The sequence below is a fragment of the Stylophora pistillata genome, chromosome 11 (genome assembly GCF_964205215.1).
Source record: "Stylophora pistillata chromosome 11, jaStyPist1.2, whole genome shotgun sequence".
Taxonomy (NCBI): domain Eukaryota; kingdom Metazoa; phylum Cnidaria; class Anthozoa; order Scleractinia; family Pocilloporidae; genus Stylophora; species Stylophora pistillata.
The window spans coordinates 13,988,301-14,004,846 of NC_142529.1; the positions used below are offsets into that span (position 1 = coordinate 13,988,301).

The 16,546-nt window shown below is 37.3% G+C and overlaps 1 protein-coding gene and 2 pseudogenes across 2 annotated transcripts in view; 2 read left to right on the forward strand and 1 right to left on the reverse strand.

Moving 5' to 3' along the window:
* The window catches only part of LOC148720159 (uncharacterized), a 5,376-nt pseudogene extending 2,776 nt beyond the window's left edge, over positions 1–2,600 (forward strand).
* The window catches only part of LOC111327179 (translation initiation factor eIF2B subunit gamma), a 15,819-nt gene extending 6,737 nt beyond the window's left edge, over positions 1–9,082 (forward strand). The window contains exons 2-11 of one of the 2 annotated variants that reach the window (XM_022931298.2): positions 2,607–2,764; positions 2,985–3,162; positions 3,939–4,047; positions 4,178–4,267; positions 6,233–6,366; positions 6,589–6,770; positions 7,340–7,420; positions 7,663–7,811; positions 8,119–8,222; positions 8,881–9,082. In XM_022931298.2, coding sequence (XP_022787033.1) covers positions 2,607–2,764; positions 2,985–3,162; positions 3,939–4,047; positions 4,178–4,267; positions 6,233–6,366; positions 6,589–6,770; positions 7,340–7,420; positions 7,663–7,811; positions 8,119–8,222; positions 8,881–8,933 — 1,238 coding nt within the window. In that variant the 3' untranslated portion in view covers positions 8,934–9,082. The remainder of the gene's footprint in view (positions 1–2,606; positions 2,765–2,984; positions 3,163–3,938; positions 4,048–4,177; positions 4,268–6,232; positions 6,367–6,588; positions 6,771–7,339; positions 7,421–7,662; positions 7,812–8,118; positions 8,223–8,880) is intronic. The other variant, XM_088738213.1, reaches the window with a different exon arrangement.
* A 1,527-nt stretch (positions 9,083–10,609) lies between these two features.
* Positions 10,610–12,297, reverse strand: LOC111327180 (1-acylglycerol-3-phosphate O-acyltransferase ABHD5 pseudogene; annotated as a pseudogene).
* Between the last annotated feature and the right edge of the window lie 4,249 nt (positions 12,298–16,546).

Below are 16,546 nucleotides of genomic sequence, written 5' to 3' on the forward strand. Positions count from 1 at the left end.
CATTTCTCAAAGGCTGGTACAAGACTATGTACAATCTATGGGAGGTGTCTGCTGTTTCAATCAACAAACCTCTGCTCTTGTCAGCTGCAGGAGCTAGGCAGAGGTATTCATCGTATCTTGATGAACAAAAGAGGAAGAAAACCTCTGAGGGTGTAGAACTGAAGCGAAAGGAGCTAGTCAATGAACTTGACAAACTTAAAAAGAAAAGAAGGCATTTAGAAACTGATGTTGATGGTCCTGTTAAATCGGCAGATGAGTTTGCACAGAAAGCAGAGGATACTGGGAAACTTGAATGTGTGGATTACAAAGTCAAATAGTTTGAGGAGAACTGCAAAAGAAAAGGAGATGACTCACGAAGACATTGAGGACAAAATTGCAAATGTTGTGGCTGAACTAAAAAAAGACATAGATTTTGACTTGTCTGTTTTAGCCTGGTGCAATCGCTACTATGAGAAGCTGAACATCCTTTGAATTTGCAGTGCATGGAGTCCTTTAAAAATTGAAAATATGTCCTTGAAAGTCCTTGAAAAGTCCTTGAATTTTTAGTCCAAAAAAGCGTACGAACCCTGTTACAGTTGTCCAGGAAAGAACCACTTGCAATACTAGCATTGTAGATGTGGGTAAGAGATAGAGCGACAGCATTCAAAGCTTGCTTTAAGGATTTAATTCCAGTTCCATCAAGTCCTGTGGCTTTATTATCAGGAATGTTCTTAAGATCTTCAACCACCTGTTTCACACTAATTGGCAGGGTGTGGAATATGGCTAGATCTGTTAAGATTTTGTTATAACATTTTTAAGTCCCCTCCTTTATGAAGTAAAAAACCTCTGATTCCATCATAAACAGTTAATTATTAAAGCAGTTATTGAAACTGCCATTAGACAGTCTTGTCTACTGCCACTGATTGCCTCTTAAACCAGTCTACTGATCTTATACCCTGGTGAATGAAATTTGAGCTCTCTGATGATATCAGTGCTCATACTGTAGTAAGAATTACCTACTTGTACATGATGCTTTATCACTGCTCCTTGATGATGCTGCCAGAGGCCTATCTGAAGGCAGTGAAGTGCACACCGAGGAGAGTTCATAATCTTCCATATGATGCAAAAGTAGGTTTCAGAGTGTGAAAACCTCTTTCATTGCTCCTATTCCTTGTCTATACCCAGCTTCCAGTTTATGACTTTCTTGGTTGGTTCTGTTGAACTTTGGTGGGTCTCCTAGAAGGGTAGAACTGAAGCAGCTGTTGTAAAAATGTAGATTCATTTTAAAAAAGATCTGTGCTCTCAGAGGTGATCTTTAATCTAATCAGACTTCCTGCAGTATTAAGATCACCAAGCAGTATAAGATTCAAACAGGCATGACCACTCGTGTACATGTGTTACTCTTGATTTCGATTTTGACCCTCAATCTTCATGTGACGTGTTTGATTACACTTTTAAGTTCTCGTTTTTCAATGCATAATATATTCAGTGTTGGCCTTTGTTACGGCAAGTTCTTGTTTAAATCATTGCTTATTTCACTTGGCCCGTTCACGTCAGTAGGAGGAAATATCTGGAAGTTGTTAGTCCTTTTTTCATTTTCATTTCGTTTGTCAATTTTGTTAGATCTATTGTAATTTTTTCTTCTAGTTGAACCATCATTATTTTTCATCATTTTCATCATCACTTTCTACATGATTAGATGCGTTTAATTTACTCTTTGACAGTGAACAAGGAATAAATTTTCTCTTTAAAATCAACTCTTGGCTGGAGTCTACAAGCAGTCCATCAATAGTGTGGCTTAAGTTATGCACTTAAGAATTACAAGTTCAATCAAGTCCATTCCTGTTTGAGTTCTGTTTCTTCAGACCTGTAATTGAGCTTCTCATCTCAACTTTGAAAGTTTTGATGTTTTCATAGCTTTATTGCAATGTAGTGCTCCTATGCCATCTGGAAGATCCGCCTCTGTCTGTTGAGTTTCAGCTCAACATTTCAACAAAGTGCTGCTTCTGTTGATCAGGGATTTTCATTCTTTTGCTTACTGGCATCTCAAATAGTTTTACATGTGAAAGCAGTGTTTTTTTTATTCTGGTTGAATCCCCCTCTCCCTTCTACTTATCATTCTTTTTAATCATAACCTCACTTATGTGCAAAACCAACCAAGATGGAATTGCTTATAATCCATAATAATAATAATGATAATGATGATAATAATAATAATAATAATAATAATAATGATAATAATAATAATTGACCTGTTGTCACCTTCAGTTGATAAAATAATGTTTGCACAACTAAGGTGGAGCTCTGAACTTGCTTTGTCTTCAGTGTTGGGTAGCACTTTAGTCATTGTTGCCTTAGTGGAAAGGTGATCGTAGTGGAGAGAGTGATGCAAGAACAAAAGAAATGATTTTCTGCAAGAACAGGAAAAAAACTAGTCATAAAGGAGGCATCTGTTTAAGAGAGGTGGCTGTTGGAGATTGAACTATGAACTTTTTGCTCATGAATAAATCACACATATATAGTGTACTCTAATGTTTTGTGGGATTTGAGAACATATAAGATTTTATATTGGAATAGTTATAGCAGCCAGAATCAACATGTGGATGCTCTTCTGGTTACTTTTGCAGAGATAATTATTGTAGTGTTAGACTCAGCCTTGCCGAGATTTCACCAGCTTCTGCCAATTGTCTGTAATCCTAAACTGAAGCTTGATTTTGTAACCATTCCGGATGATGCAGATATGGGCACTGCTGATTCTCTAAGATATATCAAGGACAAAATAGAGGTCAGTGCAGAGGTCTGTGCAGGATTTCATGAGACAAGTAACAATTTTCACTGTTTTTTGTTTTGTACTTGTTATGAAAGTTTGCACTGATCATGATCATTGATGATCAGTCATTGCTATTTAGACCGTGTTCATTTTAGGACTCAATCTTTTTCAGTATAATTAGGAAAGGAAAGTTGCAGACAATATATAGCATCAATGGTGACTTTCTCTCTTCCAGAAAGATGTTTTTGTTGTAAGCTGTGATCTTGTGACAGACATTGCTCTTCATCATCTTGCTGATATTCACAGGAGTCATGACGCAACTGTCAGTGCTTTTCTAGCTCCTGTTCTTCAAACAAGTGCTGATAGAGAATTTGCCAACAACCCCAAAGCCAAGAAGAAGACGGATAACACAGGTACAACTTACTATCTCCAATTATTGTGATCTTTCTGGCACAATTATTTTAAGTTTTTTTATTAGGAAAAAGGTTGCTCATATCAAAAATGTTCTGTTAATTTGATATAAAAATAGGTTAATATAAAAGATCCACCTTGCAGCCCCTAATGAGTTACCCTTGGGGTTTCATTAAAGCTAAAAGGGCCAGGCACTAGGCAAATTGACCAGGTGTGAGGACAGTTTTGCCCACCTAGTTTGACCATTTGGAGGAAAGTTTATCTTATATACAGAAGTTCAGTTCAAAAAGTTTTGCTCGCCTGTGAAAACCAGTTGCCCTACTGCTGGAAATGTTAATGAAACCACTGTACCAGTGTTAACAAAATAAGTTTAAAAGAGGAGTTTTATGGTTCATGAAGTCCACATGAATGGAAGTTTGGTTGGATAAAAGAAATATTGTTAAGTTCTTCACAAGCAATCAAATTATAATGTCAGTGATATTGAGCTTGGTAGCAGATGTACACTTGGTGATTAAATTGAGTCAACTCTACTTCGGGGAGTCAAGATGATAAATTGTAAGGACAGAACAAATACAAATGACTGGAATTAGAGCTTGGTTGGTAGAATATTACAAAACTACAGTCTTATAAATGAAATCAATTTACAGGAACAAAGAAACAAATATGAAACACCCGATTGAGGTTAAACTGTCTCTGTGTAAATTACATGGTTTAGTTTCTGTAGTAAGAGTAATAACTTACTCCATCTCTGATGCTCTGACTTCTTTATTTGTAACAGATCAACATGACTACATTAGCATTGATTCTAGAGAAAGCAGGCTGTTATTCTTTGCATCAGAAGCAGATCTTGATGAAACCTTAGTGATTAGAAAACCACTTTTAAAAAGGTAAGGTATTAGGTGTTATTAGTGGAGTTGAATTGAAATTTGTACACAAAATACCTAGTGTCCCTTGCCTTTGGCAAGCAATAAGTACCTGATATCATCCCTTGACTCATTAACCTTTATTTTGTTTTAGATATCCTTGCATCAACATTGTGAAAAATTTAATGGATGCTCATTTATACATAATAAAGAAATGGATTGTTGACTACTTAGCAGAAAACAAGTGAGATTCTCTGGATTATTAAAGAATGTTTATTAAGACTCATTGCAGCAATATACAGAATGGCTGAATTACATAGCTATTTACAAACCTTTTATAATACTAAAATATAATACAATAAATCCAATAATACTAAAAGACATAATTGTACAAGCCACTAGGTATATTTATGTGTGACAAACTCTTGCGTGCGCTTGGTCCTACAAGTAGGACGTGTGGAGCAGCTAATGCCAGATCTAAGATTATAATTATGCACAACCTCTTCCTGTTTGGGGAGCATAAAATGCAAGGGGTGAGTCTCATTCCGGAGTCTATCAATATAAACCTGGCATAGATGAGTGCGTCTGTCATTTAGAATTGTTCAATTAAGGACATTTAATGCCTCGGTGTAATTCATTAAAGGAAAAATGATGCACATAGCCCTTTTCTGAATGCTCTCAATCTTGTAAGATAGAAAATCTGGTATATTTTGGCGGACAGGGGCAGCATATTCTAGAACAGGACGAAGAATGGTTTTATAAACCTTAGCCAGTGAAGTTGGAGGTGCACCTACCCTTAAAGAGTAAAGCCTTCTATTTCCCTTTTGTACTATAACTTCTACATAATAATTACATTCAGGTCATTGCTTACATAAATGCCCAGCAACTTATATGTCGTGACTCTCTCAACTGTGTTACTACCAATTACTATAGGATTCACAATAAAATTATGATTTTTCCATAAGGTCGTAGTAGTAGTGTTTGGTGTCAGGTTGTAATTAGTACCCGCTTTTGTATTACATCATACTGTAGATATTTTATTCATCTACATGTCTGTTATATAATTACTCGCGTTCTGTTACTCATTGATTGAAGATGGCATAAGCATGCTGAAACATGTCTCTCAAAAAAGTTGTCTATTTCTTACAAAATTGTGATTACTCATAAAATTAATCAGCATTTCCTTGCATTTATATTAAAAGAGCAGAACATACTAAAAGCCGAATATATTAAAAGAGCGGAAACAGTAGAAACATTCAAAACTAGGCTCAAGACATTTTTGTTTAAAAAACATTATTGTTAATTAATTACTTATTCTTATGTCTTAATAATCTGTTGTTAGGTGCATTGAGATTAGAAATGCACCCTATAAGCATCTATTTATTATTATTATTATTATTCATTTAGTAGGGTTCAATTTCATTCTGTGATGTTAAGAAAAGGCATAGATATCATTTGTAACAAAATTGAGTAGGCTGGCACTGTTCCTGGGGATTATTTCAAGGGCTGTGGTGTCATCAACAAACTTTATTCTAAGGTTCCAAGAGCGCAATAAATTATTTGTCATGATTGTAAACAAAATGACTCCTAACCTAGTGCCGGCTGTGGTATACCGCCTTTGGGAGTTTTCCACTCAGATATAATGTTGTCAATCCTTACAGCCTGAGTCCTGTTACACAGAAAGGCAATTATCTAATTTACTAGAACAGGGTGCACATTCATGTTCCTTAGCTCGTCAATCAGCACATTGTGATCAATCATATCAAAACCTTTAGAGTAGTCACCAAAAAAAAAAGCCTAGCACCACAACTCCCTGTATCCACTGTCTCATATACAGCCTCTAGCAAATAGACTAATGCATCAGTGGTGGAATGTCCTACTCGAGCAAACTGACGAGTGTCGATTATAGCTGCATTGTATTCAAGGTTTATCCTATATACTGTAATTCTAATTTGGATAGAAAAGCCTTGCTGTAAGGTCACTTGTTGCCTAATGCCTTCATAGTATGTTAACTGCTTATTGAGTTATAAATCACCTCAAATCAAAGATAAAAGGAGTAACCAGTGGGTGAAGAAGCTAGAAAAACTCAGAGCCTAAGTGGCTTCGAAGCTTAGTTGGAAACATTTTACTAGTTCCAGAGATCTTATTTTCCTATTGTTTTGATTTTCAAATGTTACTTTTTGAATATAACCTTGGATCTATCTTGTAGGTCAGTCAGTTCAATAAAAGGGGAGCTTATTCCCTTTTTGGTGAACAAACAGTTTCAGAAAAACAAGAAAGTGAACAATGTAGATCCAAAATCTGGTGGCACAGTTGTAGAGGAATTGTATAGTGGCAGACCAGGTAAGAGTTGATTAGTGACACATAATTATTAGCTGGTTTGCTATGATTTATTTGAGAGGCCAACACATACTTACCCCCAGTCATCCAAGTGAGAATTATCTTGTGTAACAATAACACTCGCATGAACTTCCTTGTCAAAAGCCTCCTTTTAATTCTAAGAGCTTCTGAACCAGGAGCAATGAACAATTTTTAGCTGTTAATATTTGTTTTGGTTTTGTTCAGATATCTATGACTTTGCCAAAGAGGATGATATTATGTCATATACAAGACAACTGTCATCATGGAGTGGCACACTGACAGACATTGATCACACTAACAGCATCAGATGCCATACCTATGTCATGGAAAATGGAATCTGCTTGCGAACAAACACTGTTCCACTTTATATGGAGGCAAACAGACAGGTCTAGAATTTTCTTAAATCACTAATTATCTTGTCCATTTTTTTATTCTTTTAATTGTTCCAAACTCATAAGTGGTAATTAACTCTAATTCCCAAATTTTTATTTATTTCAAGCTATCATTGACACTCTTTAAAAAGACTGGCACATAACCTCCCACAAGAGGTTTGGGATAAAGTTTTTGGATTTTCTATTTTTTTTCAAGTGAGTTTCCTGTCACTGCATTTCAGATATCATTATCTGGCCAGAAATCTCCAATTTTCAGAGAGTAAGAAATTATAATTTTAAGAATGCAGACTCTTTTAAAGTTGTTCCACATACCATGCTGCAAGACAGAATATGAATTTGTAGTTACCTGGCCATCTTGTGAAGTGATCTGTTAGCCAACAGAATATTTGATTGATTGAATGGTCTGAATTTCTGTCTCTGTGGCTGATAGAAGGTCTGGTTAGCAGATTGACAAATCAAATTAAAGATGGGTTAGTTGTCTGTTTACTGGTCTTTATGAGGTTTCTATAAAGCTCTAAGTGTTAAATTGGAATTTCTCATAGAGATGCTGTTAATTTTTTCAGATACCAAAGCTTCTTCCAGGGTTTACAGGCAAGGAGATTACTCTTGTTCACCCACTGGCTACAATTAAGCCGAAATCACAGGTATATAACATGTCAGGCAGTCAAAAGAGAGGTTGGGTATTCTTAGAGATAAAGATGCCATGAAGCAGTAGAGCTGTTGTGATATGATTTAACCCTCCTGCACTTAAACACATGCATTTGCAATTGTTTCCATCCTGCATCTGACAAAATCAATTAAAATTTGGTCACCAAAGTTTGTTGCTCTTAATTTAAAATTTTTGTTTAAGCCTTCCCACCACAGAAAAAGAATCTTTGTTTTCCAGGTGGGAAATGATTGCATGGTTGATGAGAGTGTATCTATTGGAGAGAAAGTTTCAATAAAGAAATCTGTCATAGGAAAACATACAGTGATTGGAGAAAGGGTCAAGATAAGCAATTCTGTGATTATGGATCATGTCACAATCATGGAAGGGTAAGGATGGCATTGTCAGGGGTTCACTCTACCCTGTAACCATTTGTTGATAAAGCTACCAGTGGACAGTTGTTAAATAATCTGGAAATCTAAACTGTTAAGAATGGTTTCATACTGAATACATATAAATTTGTGCTTTTAAATGTGTTTGCATGTCTTTTATCTTGAAATACTTTTCCCGACTTAATGTGGTTGAATACCCTTAAACTATAGTAGAATATTTATATTTTGATATTAAGATGATGTAGTGGACAGGATGAGTGACCAGGCCCTGATAAAGAATGTAATTTTTTTTTTCTGTCATTAGTTGCAATATACAGGGTAGTATTATATGTACAAATGCACATATCAAGAAGAATGTTAGTCTCAAAGATTGTCAAGTTGGAGACTCTCACACCATTTCAGAAGGAGGTTTGTATTTTGTTACCTGTTTTATTACTAAACGTGACAGTTTCTGATTGCCATAGGTGTTCAATGTTGCACTCAGGTGCTGTTTTACAAGGTTTTACATTGAGTCAGATGGAGTAAGCTTCAGTTTGGAGCTTTCACGTGAAGTGTGATTTGACTCATTGAAGGAAAAAATTGTTTAACTCGACACTAACAGAAATATATGTAATATCAAACTCAAATAATCCTTCTTTTATTTTTTGATCATGGATTGTTGTGACATGGAGCATTTTTACAGAAAATGTCATTTACACAATTTTTCTAGAGTAGTCGTAAAGGGGGCCATCATTGGTACCCCTTCTGAGAAGTAGTGAAGTAGTTAACAATATTACTAGATAAGCTTTTAGTTTACAGTGGGAAAATGTTATTTTGCTTCAGTCATATAATGACTGCATATTTATTTAAGTTTTTGACATTCTGTAGTGCATTCAAAACTATGTTAATTTGGAACCATCCCAAAAACTCAGCTGTTAGACATCTGCAGACCACCAAATGTTAGTGCTCAATGAAATAAGAGATTCCATTTGTTGCATATGACATGGTTTGTGGGACAATTTTACGGCATTGTGAGTCCCTTTTTAATCTTTTTAACTTCTGTTTTATTTTCCCAATTTTTTCCCAGCTGATTTGAAGGGAGAAGCACTGATTGCTGAGCAAATGATGAACTTTGAATAGCAAAAACAACCAGAGTATGATGGTTTTAAATTGAAGAAACAGTATCATTTTGATGTCTGCAAAAAAGAACACATTGGAATTGTTTTACACAGGGATTCCCATCTGGGACTCCCAAGCTGACTTAGTAAATAAATATACTGTTATCTGAATGAATTTGATTTTCTTCTTGGCAGTCATAATGTTACTCTAAGGTATGTACTATTTAACACAGAATTCCAGATTGTGTTAGATGTAATTCTGCCAATGGGAATTCAAGGAGACCCCTTGTGACCATGGTACAAAATGTTTGGCCTATTCCAGACTCTTGCTCTGAGGAGAAAAGGGGAAAAGCAGGTGATCTGTATTTGGCAGCTGCCAAGGAAAACTCCATCTTTTGCCCACCCACGTTTTTGGCATATTGGAGAATGACACAGGCATCCAGGTGTTTTACTGTTGAGATTATTTTTAAATTCTCAGCTCTCAGAAAAGAACTCAACTTTTAACTTCCGCCACCAAAATGAAACAAGTTCTTTTTGCAATATGTTTGCCTTTCAAACAACTGAACTCAAGCTTATTGATGTCCCTTTTCATTAAAAAGAAAACTTCAGTGTTGATAAACCTAGTTACCATGTGAACATGAAATTGTTATTATCATATGAAAAGAATGATATTAACAGTACCTTTGCCAACTTTGTTAATATCTGCATGGTCAACAGTTTTTGTCATCTATGGAAGAGATTATTAAAGAAAAACCCAGCATGCATGGTTAAAGTAATATTGATTTAAAAAGCATTCATTTGGAGTTTTTTACACTTTATTATTTTGGTCCTGTGGCATGTATGGTTGTAGTGTGAAAAGTTAAAGGGAACATGGATCAAACAAACTTGTTATACTTCGATGTCCACTTTATTTGGAGAACCAAAGTAAAGGTTTCAAGTTTCATTTATATGAACACAGCATTCATTATATTTAGGCTTTTATACATAGAGCTTTGAAGAGTAAGTTTGTCAAAGCACTAGTTTGGGATAATTTAAAGAAATCGACAGTTGTTTTAATGTAGAATCTAGTATACTTTATTGGAAACAGTTTTTAGCTTAAAAGTCTGCACTGTAATCAATATGCAACAGTTCTTCAGACACATTACCTCTTTTTGAGAACCAGTTTTATCAAAAATTTTTCCACATTGTTTAAACACTTAATTAAATATATAATGTTTTCAAACACTCCAACCTGAAGAAGGAGCTGTATACATTAGAAAAGGGTAGGACTTGTCTATGTGGAAGCACTCTGCCCTAATTCATGTTCTGTCAATTTTCTTGAAGTTAAAACTTTATAACTTATGTAAATTTTTCCCTCTGCTACTGGTGAGATAAATTGCCTTGGATGACAAACAGGTCTCACTCTCAGAGCAAATACCTGAATTGGAATGGTCCTAAAACTTCTGCCCCCGATATTGTCCACTTAAAAATTTGCCTTTGAGCAAATGAAACATGATCTCTTCATTTCTCAATAAATGACAGTCATGTGACCAAGTTTTGCACAAGGCCTACTGCATCAGCACTTCCATGCATCACAAGATGGTATGTCTGGGACAGGGAAAAAACTCTTTAGAATTTAATTAAGAAAAGTTACAGCAAAATATTTACAGATTTCCTTCCCTGGGCTACCTAATTCATGAAAGTCCAGCACACAATTCCCTCTTTTCTTATCTTTATTCCTTCATGGTAAACAGCATCTTCACTGTATCCAGCACCTTTGTGGGGGTTTCATTAAGGGCCTCGGCACCCGGCAAATTGACCGGTTGTGAGAAAAGTTTTGCCACCTGGTTTGACGATCTGGAGGAAAGTTTATCTTAAAGAGAAGTTAAGTTGAAAAAGTTTGTGAAAACCAGGTGCCCTCCTGCCGAGAACATTAATGAAACCCCTGTCTTCATTGGGTCCAGCATCTTCATTGTATCCAGTATCTACTTTAGTTTTACTTTAATTCCAGCTCTCATAGACAAAAGAACACGCTTAAATCTCAGTTTTTGTGGTGAAATGAAGTCTGACTTTGAATCCCAATGCAAAGGAGGATAAAATCCCAGTTTCTATGTCACTTTTCGTAGTCCTGATTGTACAATCTTATTTTAGCAATTTAATACGGTGAATTCCATATCATACTTAAATTCAGTCAACAGTCGTTCACTCTTCCTCATCTCTGATTCCACTAAGAATTTCTTTGAGTATTCTGTTAAATTCCCCGGCATTGTCCACGTGTATGTCATGACCAGCATTTTTCACAATGAACACCTCCACCGAAGACTTTTCTCGGATGCATTTTATCTCGTAAGCTGTTCGATGGTCAATGAAGGTTGACGATCCATACATGATTGTCATTGGAGTGTCTTCGGGCAGATCTTTCACTCGTTTAATCATTGGTGATTTCGCCCACATGAGTAAAATATTCATGTTTCGAAAGGCATCTTCTCCTGAAGGTCTTTGAGCGTTGCAGTGGTAGATGTACTCTAGCATTGCTTTATCTTTCCACAATTCTGAGGCTCTCTTATTTGTATCATACTGCGCCAGACGAGCTAACAACGGCCCAAATGGACCAGCAGCTCTTAATGGAGAAAGCACGTTGCATATGTTGACGATAAAATTCCCAAAATTAACCCACCTTGGTAGTAAATCAATTCGCTGTTCCACATCAGGGTGTCTGTCGACAATTCCACCAGGTAAAATAGCAAATCCCCATGCGTCTGACAGGATCAAATGTGTGATTCTCGAAGGATACTTCAACGCATAAGCCATTGCTAAATAGCCTCCAAGGCTGTGGCCAAGGAGGATCATTTTTTCAAGCCCAATGACGTTCCTCCATTCCTCGATGTAATGAACAAATTTTTCTTCTGTTTCTTCGTCATTTTTCACTAATTCAGGCCTTGAACTTCGTCCAAAACCAGGCAAGTCGAAGGCATATACACTACGCTCTTCACTTAGGTCGTTAAAGTTTTGAGCCCACCAACAGACACCACCAGACAAGCCGTGTATCAAGACAAGAGGAGGTTGCTTCGATGGTGACAGATTTACTTGTACTGTCCATAAATCTACATCTTGTCCTACACGAATAAAACTTCCAACCCATGGTCGTTTTATTCGCTTAAGGATGCTGCACTCGGCATCTTGGAGCTGTTCCTTCGAAGTCGGAAGCCAGTAACCTGATATCCAATCCGAAATTGATTTTATAAGATCGCACATGGCGAGAATAACTATTAGGATAATTTCAGAAAACTAAAATCATTAAAAAGTTCGTCAATATTTGGTTTGGTTTATTTACATCAACATAATTTGAATTTAATAATAACACGTGATCTCGACTCCCGCCAAAAGCGACAGGTGGACTAAGCGGTTCGCGGTTTAGTAAGTAGGGCGCATTTTATTATTAATCCTGCGAAGAAGGAAAAAAATAGAATTATTTTCTGCTTTTTAATTTGATTAAAATGGGATTTTTACGCTTACACAAATCGCGTTATCGTTCAATTTGTCGGTTGTAAAACGAGCAGGCTATATCACAGTTGGTTTTACTTCCCAGCGCACGAAAATAAACAAGTTTCTCTTGGTTCTTATTGACCAAGCCTGTTCTATCAAGATGGCTGGGTGTAAGCCTCGTTTTTTTTTACGTTTTTGTTTTATTTATTATTTTTCCTTTGCCACTGCAGTGTCTGCTAAGTGAGGGTTTTTCTCCCGCGGCAAAATAGACCTGAAGCCACACCCTGGTTGGTTCCTTATGAAATTGTGTTTACATCTCTCTTTAGTATCTACACAATCAGTGATCTTGGCGTTTCAAGCAAACTGATTGGTTTGCTATCTCGGGCTAATTAGTATATACTGAAACAGTGGATAGCGTTGAAGGCGCGCTCTGATTGGCTACTCAAACTCCGAATATCCTTTGCTATTTACCTCCGAGCAACTCGGGAAAAAATGGCGTGCCGGTTTGCATCCGTGACAAGCGAAGAAATCACTCAAATAACGACGAAGCAGTCCCTGAAAACACAGAAAGCGACTAAATTTGGTTTGGCCGTGTTTAAAGATAATGGTAACCGGGAGTTTATCGATAAAAACCAATGAAAAAGGTTTTGTTTACAAATGCAAATTAATCTTGCGTAACCTCACTTGTTCACTTGAAAATAAAAGTTAAATGGTATTTTTCAGAGAATGGTTTCAAATACAGAAAGAGTTTGCAACACCATTTGAAGAAATGTCGCCACCAGAGCTAAACAAATGTCTTCAGAAATTTTATCTGTCAGCGAAAAAACGAAACGGCAGGTTTTACATAAAAAAATCACTTACCGCGATCCGAGCCACGTTGGATCGTTACGAGCGGGAAAATGTTGGAATTGTTGCTGGAATGTATGAATTAAAATCAGTTTTTGGTGGAGTATATTATCTCACTGTTTTAGTATATACTAAAACAACTATTCACCTCAGTGTCGGTGGTTAGCGGTGAATATTTACCACGCCGCTTCGCGGCTCGGTAAATATCCACCACTAACCACCTCCACTTCTGTGAATAGTCAACAATGTACACCTCTGAGCGAGTGGATAATGTGAAAAAAAAAATGGCGGGCGTAGACTCGCGTTTCGCTAAAGTTTCAGAAGTAGAAATTGCCTTTAAATGGCTTCCTTTTAATTTTGTCGAGATCACTTCGTGTGTATATACTAAAACAATTATTCTTTTCAATCTAGGTGAATAGTAGTTTCGGGAATATTTACCTCTCCGCTTCGCGGCTCGATAAATATTTAGTCACTATTCACCTCGATTTCAAGGAATAATTGTTAAATAGCCGAGATCCGGGCCTTCGTTTGCTGTGCATGATGGTCAAAGATATTGTGGCTACGAGCCACTAATTTATGTGCGGCGTTACGACGACAAGAAGAGGCGACTGTGGGCACTGGTCTCAGCGCGCAAGCTTTTCTCTCAAAACTTCAGCGAGTGGGGAAGACTTGTAAGAGAGATTCAGCACCGCGTTTACGTGAAACGTGAACGGCAAGAGAGACAAAGAACCCTTGTTTTTCTCGCCATTTACCGTTTCTACGTCATAGTCACCTGTTTCGCGTTTGCCATGTAGGTAAGATTTTCTTCTTTTTTTCTCTCACAGAGTAGAAATTAATTGCCGGATAAAGGACACCAAACTTATTCCTTGTAAGTCATACAAGAGCACCTTCAAATCCACCATGACGTGAGCTCACGCGAAACTAAAGCAGTAGGGTACACGCTATTTTACGCGAAACGTGAAAGGGCGAGCTGACATTTGCCGTTTTATGTAATTAAACGCGTTGCTGATTCTCTCTGTACATGAAAAGCGCCGGTGAACGCCATGCATAGCAATTTGAGATACCATAACAATTAGATTTAGCGCCCTCCCTCCAATAAGTGCCCCTTTCTAATAACTGGTTTTTGCTAAAAGGGAGCCCCATTCTAATAAGCGCCTCCATTGAGTAAGCACTTTCATTGCAATAAGCGCCCCTAAGTAAAGCCTCATTATAAAAACAGTAGTCTACGTCTCAGTCTCTTGACTATTCACGTGAGTGCACAGTTCCTTCAAACGAATGATCTTGTCTCAAAACTTTGTGGCGATTGCTCTGCTGATCGTCATGACGAGGAAGCCTCTAGGGACAACAGGTTAGTTTTCAAGTCTCCTTGATCCTTCTCAAAGAAACATCAAAGCTTTTGCTCTTTTTCAAAAAGGTATTAAGCATCCTGTCCCAAATAAGTGCCCTCCCTTGAGGTATCAAAATTAAAGTAAATAAGCGCCCCTAGCGCTAAATCGGATCATCACGGTATTTGAAATGAACTAGCAGTGGATACCTTTTACAGAATGGGACAATCTAGTTTCGCTGCTTTTAAGTCATTATGGTCATGCTGAGGGATGTTTCCAGGAAACGAGTTAGAGGTCAGAAACGAGTGAGGACCCATAGTGAAATACCACATGAGGTCAAAACATGTGGCTGAAAGACTTGAAAGCCGCAGAATTTGATACCTCCCTGCTCGCAGCTGAAATCAGGTCGTAGTAAATTTTTTGTTTTTTTTTTTAGCTTTGGGTCTCGTAAGTATTTCACTGAAAACCCAGACCTTAGACTGCAGAGAAACTCAGACCCCTAGATGTCTCAAAATGTAACCCCCCCCCTCCCCATAAAAACTCAGATCCCTCGGTGTCTCCAAAACCTTGATCCAAGAAAAACTTGGCTACTGGCAAGTACAGCAGCGTAAAGTATGTGCGAGCCCCAATTTGAAAAAAATTGCAAAATTTTAGCGAATCGCCAAATTTTCGCCAATTTTCAAAGAACCCGATGTCCTACCCATTGGAGGTTCCAAATTTTGTCAGAACAAACACTCATATTTTCTTAACCATTTAGCTGTCATTATACGCAGGATATGTCTGAAATTTTACCGGAAAAAAAGTCTTTGTCCGCTCGTCTAGTTGGGCATGCGATAGCAGGATTTTCTCTGTCCATCTCACCCTTTTTCTTTCGAGGGAAGATAAATTTGAGCACTGCTTTTGTTCAAATGTCTGCGACTTGTATCCCGAGTCCGGTTATACTGGCAGAAAATTCAGCGAACGTATGGCTTCAACCGCGGGAAATTCTCCTTTCGTTATAAGTATTGAAGTCAGCACAAGAAGCGCAAGCTTCAACCAAAACGCAAAATATCAGCTGGAACAAACAAAGGTTCCTCCGTAGCAAGTCGCGCGAGATTTTTTACATTTCTTTTTAGAGCGAGACGGGTTTGTGCTGACGTATGAAACAATCAGGGAAGTTTTGGTCAAAGGATCTTAGTCTGATGCGACCGCCGACAAAATTTGGAAAGTGCGATAATTTTGCCAATTTTTGGTTTTCAAAAAGTTGGAAAACATTTAAATTCGCTCTAGTGTGACCCGGCCCTTATTCCGACTGTTGGCACGACTTCCAAATTGTTGGCTATCTTTAAATCAAGGGATGAGGAACGGAGGAATGAGTAGAAGGGAATGGGGAATCTTCAAATGGGAAATCTTTAAGGGCGAGAATCTTTAAAATGAAGAATCTTTCAAGTAGGGAATCTTTAAAATGGTGAATCTTTAAAATGGGCAACATTTGCAACCCAAAAGTTGAATTACGTCATATTTACATGGTAAAAAAAAAGAGAAATATATATATATATATATAGAGAGAGAGAGAGGGAGAGAGAGAGAGAGAGAGAGAGAGAGAGAGAGAGAGAGAGAGAGAGAGAGAGAGAGAGAGAGAGAGAGAGAGAGAGAGAGAGAGAGAGAGAGAGACAGAGAGAGACAGAGAGAGAGAGAGAGAGAGAGAGAGAGAGAGAGAGAGAGAGAGAGAGAGAGAGAGAGAGAGAGAGAGAGAGAGAGAGAGAGAGAGAGAGAGAGAGAGAGAGAGAGAGAGAGAGGATTAAACTTGGTGTCCGTGAAACAGTGCTCGATACAAATAGTTGAGCGGGTATAATGTGTGGTAGTAGGGTCTGTAGGGATGTATATGTAGTTGTTTTTTTTTCCAATTACCACACATTATATATATCAATCCCTACATAATTAAAGGAATTAAAACTATATCTACAAGCGCAAACTATTAAAATATGGAATCAGAAGTTTTATGCCCTAAGTCTTAACC